This window comes from Protopterus annectens, chromosome 2.part0 (assembly GCF_019279795.1).
Source record: "Protopterus annectens isolate FY-2018-M chromosome 2.part0, PAN1.0, whole genome shotgun sequence".
NCBI lineage: Eukaryota > Metazoa > Chordata > Ceratodontiformes > Protopteridae > Protopterus > Protopterus annectens.
The window spans coordinates 1,627,948,252-1,627,954,251 of NC_056728.1; the positions used below are offsets into that span (position 1 = coordinate 1,627,948,252).

Genomic DNA, 6,000 nt, shown 5'->3' on the forward strand with positions numbered 1-6,000 from the left:
AGTTTCAGTGTTGTGTTCCCCATTTGGTTTTAGTTTGTCATACAAAAGGTTACTTATTAAACAGATATTGACTAATGAATTATATATACTGCTTATTATTTTATATTTGTGTTTCAAGAATATGTAAATAAAAGATAACAATATAATATTAATCTTGTTACTCTAATTACATTTAGCACTTAAAAGAGCGATATAAGGAGAACACACAATTCAAATTAACTAGACCTCAAAAACCATATCACCTACAACTATTACTGTGTCAGCAGTTATTACCTACAAAAGTGTAACTCATAAATTTTTATTCTTCTTATTATGTATTAGATAATCATCAGTTTACAAGTATGTATATATAAATCTATCAGTTCTTTACTGAAATATAGCATATACTAATATTTTGCTTCCCTTCCCTAATATAAAATAAAACTAATTATTCTTATTATTAATTAAACAATTTTCTATTTTTCCTCCTTGCTCACTTGTAATAAATCAATGTACAATTAGTCATATAACATATGTAAATGAGTAGTAGTAATGATGTATCTTAACTTAAGCAATGACATAAATATAAATGCATTACTAATATGAAGAGAGGATTTCCAATAGTTGAGTAAAAAGCAGTCAATTATGAATAAAATAGTAATATGACCTTTCATATTTATCTTGTAATATGCAACATATTGGATTGACAGTTTCAATTCATCCATATGTAATATTTTATGCATTTCACTTTGTATCTTTAGGTATATAAAATTATGTTTCTGTCTTTATGTTTTCAAGTATAACATTGCATCAGTTACTGTTTTGAAATCTATGTTGCCAATCTACAAATAACTAAAGCTTTTATTTGTATGTCTGACTTTACAAGTGACTGGTTAGAATGAATTCAACATAAATGCGGTTTTGAATATATTTATGAACTGTTGAATTATATAATACATTTCTGCAAATGAAATTAATATTAGCAATGACATGAGACATAGTTTGCTAGACTCTTCAGAGCTCATAAATCAACTGTTGTGACCATTCTCAGAGCCCAACTATCTAAAATTCATTCATTCAGTAGTATACTTGGTAGTGGTACAATTTTAATATGAAGACAAGAAAGCTTATGCATCCTGTTTAGGACCTATACATCTTTGATAGCAATTTGTTTATTGTTGTTGTTGTCTTTCAGCTTTTCCCAGTTAGGGGTCATCACAGCGGAACTCTGGTCCGTTAATGATTGGCAGTAGATTTTCACAAACGCTGAGGTGCCAGCTTGACGTTCAACCTTCAATGACGACACACCCATTTACGCATGTCTTTTGAACACCCACCCAACCATGGGGAGGACATGCAGACTCCACACAGAAAGCTCTCCCTGCACTCCAGTCCAGAATTGAATGGGAGAACCTCTTGCTGTGAGGCAACAATGCTACCGCTGCACCACTGCAGAAGATGCTGATTATTACTAAAGAAAATGTCTTATATTCTCCAAGAAAAAAAGTTTGAACATACTCACCACATATATAGTCAATAAGTATCAGCATTGCTTATTTCTTTAAAAGCATATGTCCTTTTCAGACGAAAACCAATAAATATTGTAATTTATCTTTCTCTATATGATTACTGATGAAACAGAACTATATTGTATATTGTTTCTAAACAGATTAAAATCTAAGATCTGAAGTTAGTCTGGAACACACTTATTTTAGTGTGCAAAAACGTTATGAAAAAATATTAAGATATGTGCTTATAGTCTTACATATTACTAGCTTAAATGTTGTAAATAAAGTCAGAGATCACTTTAAATAATGCTATACCAGGATCACTGCTAGTATAACTTTTGACCCACAAACATGACATCATTACTTTGCCATCTAGTTTCCCTCTCGACAGTCCACACAATAATGATGTAATCTAATGACAAAAGAAGAGAAGAAGGGAGAAAAAAAGGACCCTCTATCTCATAACCTCAGCAGGAAGACACAGAGACAACCCAAGCTACAACACAGCCCAAAAAAGCTCTAGGTACAGCTTGAGCTTAGCATTGATTTTTTTCTTAATCAACTTGCTTGCGAAATCTAAGACAAGGAAAGCCAGCCCACATGTCACAATGCAAAAAGACTTCTCTCCACACACAAGACATTCTGTTTAAGCCGTCATTCTTACATGTGTCCACAACTCCAGTTAAAAAAAAAAAGAAACAGAAAAAAAAAGTACATCACTTGCAACTCTACTTAAACAATGAACACAAAGTGCAACCATCCAGCATACAACCAAGCTCCCAGAAACTCATACAGCCCAAAGAATTATCTATACCACCAACACAGTACCAAAGAGCAACCCATCCTGCAAAACACAACAGTTGCTCATGACACAGACACACACAACTATAAGACCCAGCTAAAAAAAAAAAAAACATACTGAAACAAATAACAACACTTTAGCTATCTGCCTTTCAATTTCAAGTTAGAATCCACATGCATATATATGAATATAATTAATTTTTGTTTGCTTGTTAAATCAAAGTAACTCTATAAGTGGAAAATAATTATGGTTAAGAAAAGAAGCAAAGAACAAATAATTATTCAAAATTTACTTATATCTAATAAAATATCTTCAAATGAGATCTAATTTAATATTGATTACGCTAGATAGTTTATGATGTTATAAAAAATAATATAGAAAGTTGATTCACTTTACCTTACTGTTGTGTGCATCTATCTATCTATCTATCTATCTATCTATCTATCTATCTATCTATCTATCATCTATCTATCTATCTATCTATCTATCTATCTATCTATCTATCTATCTGTCTATGTATTTACATGGATCTACTTCACATGACTGAAAACACCAAATACTAAATTTCATTTGACTGAGACCACAATACTTATTTTTTAAAATACTGAAAACTCATTTGACTGAGTCTCATTATACTGAAAGCTTATAATGCTGATTTTGAAAATACTGAATTTTAAGTGATAGATGTGATATGTGTTAAATAAATACAAACAAGTTACCAGATAGTCCCATTTCTAAATACAGTAGTGTCCTGCAAGGTGTGTGTTGTAGGGAAATAGTGGACCTTGCAGGAACTGGGGATCATGATACCTTTTGATGTTTTATTTCCCTGTAATACTCAGCCTTTAGAGAACTATTGTTTGCTTAAATGCCAATACACTCTCACCTTCAACAAGTTATTGTTTAGTGAGGTAAACAATTACTGTTTTTTTTCTCATTGCTCTGTGCTTTATTATACTGTTGATTGCATGCTCCCAGTGACTGCCTCTGCCCCTCTAATTCCAGTCAACTGAAGGTATATACAATTAGCAACAGTTATGGTGACTCTGCATTCTCTCCTCATGTTAGTTATATATAGAACTAACTTATCTCAATGTCTAGCAGTCACACAGTGATATTATAAATATGATTTCATATGACTTGCCTGCCATTATGACTGTTAGTAAATATTTCTCATGTATTGAATACTGACCCTAAACTCCTGCTACCCACCTCCTTCCTGCATCACTTCCCACCGCTGCGTTACTTTTTCCCTGTTATGTTTTCACTTCCTGTTCTTTCCTTTTCTTTTCTTCCTTACATGTACTTCATCTCTTAACTTGCCCCTACTTTCTTTAACAATCCCTATCTCTCTTACCTACTCTGCTTAACTTTTATCAAGTCTTCCTCTTTGCCTCGTGATTTTCTATTAATATTCTAGTAAAGTGAAAGTATATTTATTGAATTTAGATATGCAGTTGAAAATGCATTTAAGATCAATGTCTGCACAGTCCTGGGTTGTTAAAGACTGGTACGCTTATGCTTTTGTTGACTGTGTGCCTTTATTTTATTGAAGGCCTTCTTTTAATTGTTGTACATATTATATAATTGCACATTGTTTGCCTTACTGAATTTTATTGCCATAATGTGTTATATATGGAGACTTTCTCCTTAGACCTCCATCAAAAATGGACTTTTCACAACTGACATTTCTTGGTTAACAAAAATAGGTGAATAAAAAAAAAACTTTGCTGAAAATTATAAGTTTAGCTAGGTCAGAGTATAGGTCACTTGTAGAAACTGAAAAAAGATCACAGTACCTTTGATTACCACTTTTCCCAGAACTTCAGATCTTTTTTTCCAGACAGTATAGTGTTTTTACTGTCTAATCAATCAAATAGCCTTCTGTATTGCTTGGATTTCAGAGAGAAGGTACCCTCAGCCAAAGCCAAACCTGGAGATAGTCATTTGCACCATTCCTGGCAGCATATGGATTAGTTGTCAATAATTTGTCTAAAACTAAGAACTTCCTGAAAATGGCTAGGACTTCATGCCTAGTCAACCCTCAGGGATTGAGGAAGTGATGTATCTATGGTTCATTTCTTTTTCATTGATTGTTTATTGTTTGTATTATTTGTTTTGTCTTTTTATTTTTATGTTTCTGTTTTTATGATCATATTAGTATCTATATGTTTATTATTTTTTCTTTGTTTATTTTATATTGTGCCCCCATATAATATAAAAATATAAAGCACTAAAACTGAAGTAGCATTGGAGAATGGCAGGCAACTATCAGGACGATTCAATGATAGGACTACAAATGATGTGAGTTTAAATTTCACTTGAATTCAAATAAATAATTTTCAAGCTGAATTCAAACTCATATTTTTCATGAGGGGAGTCAAATCTTTCCACACCGTCTGTACAGGGGTTCTGGTCTTGCACCCTTGCAGGTCATTGCATTTAATTTTCCATTGAATAGATCCCATATTTTTGCACTGAGTAGTTTTTTTTTACACTTGTGGCATATACTGTGACCGTTGGGTATATTATCAAATAAGACATTATTTTAGTACTACAATTTTTTCTGATTGGTGGAGCATAAAGCTAGAAGATCCACTTGCAGTCTATGGTTGTATACATAATCCTACCACTCACCAAATTTGTCATAGATTCAAACTCTACTCTTCCAGTAGTCAAGAAATCTGTACTGGGAAATAGGTTTTCATGTAATAATGAATGATTCAGAGTACTACCCAAGCGAATTATTAACAGGTAGTAGAACATATTGATATATTTTCTCTACATATTTACCTTCAATTGGGTAAATTTTGCTGTTTGCTGATTTCATATATGTAGTTATGTACTTTGATTTCCTGTTTTAAGTTTTATTTATTTCTGCTCCTTTAGCAATTCCTTGGACATGAAAGATGATACACGCCTAAATTTGCTGGAAGATGGGACACTTATGATTCAGAACACCCAAGAGTCAGACCAGGGCACCTATCAGTGTATGGCAAAGAATGTAGCAGGAGAAACTAAGACAGATGGTGTGCTACTCAGATATTTTGGCTCCCCAAGTAAGTCTGCCTCATGACTAGGATACATAACATAAAGATATTCAAACAGAACAGCAGAGGTTGTGCAAAAAAAAAAAAATCAATGTATCTAAGCAGGTGCAAAGAAAAACATTATGTTACTGATGATTAATAAATACTGATGGAAAAGACAGGGATAGGAGTGATAACAGCTAACTGGAAGGGTAGTACCACTAGAAATATGAATGTCTTTGAATCTGAGACCAGTAAGGGAAATACAAAGTTTAAATGATGATTGCTAATTATTCAACATGATGAATCAATTAAGGGCAACCAATACAACAACAGGAGCTAAGGGAACTCAAGTATAAGGAAGAACACATTACGTGGTAGTGTTGTAATTTACAGATCATCATCATCATCACCATCAGCAACAACCCCTTTTATCCAATTTTTCTACATGGAGTCAGGGTGTCATATCTGTTGCCATCTATCTCCATTCAAGGCCACTTTCCTGCCTTCTTCAACAGTCATGCCTAACTGTCGCAAATCTCCTCTAATGCAATCTATCCATCTCTTTGCTGGTCATTTCCTCTTGCCTTCTTTCTGTGTCTCAAATCTTCTTCAGCAAATATTCTTCTGCTTTCCTGCACAAGTGTCTTAACCACCCTAACCAGCTCTCATTGACTTTCTC

At 33.1% G+C, this 6,000-nt stretch overlaps 1 protein-coding gene across 1 annotated transcript in view; it reads left to right on the forward strand.

The window, feature by feature from the left end:
* LOC122792861 (peroxidasin homolog) overlaps window positions 1-5,365 on the forward strand; it is a 1,756,079-nt gene extending 1,750,714 nt beyond the window's left edge. Inside the window, exon 9 of the mRNA XM_044060419.1 lies at window positions 5,179-5,365. Within this exon, the coding sequence (XP_043916354.1) occupies window positions 5,179-5,365 (187 nt within the window). The remainder of the gene's footprint in view (window positions 1-5,178) is intronic.
* The last annotated feature ends 635 nt before the right edge of the window (window positions 5,366-6,000 follow it).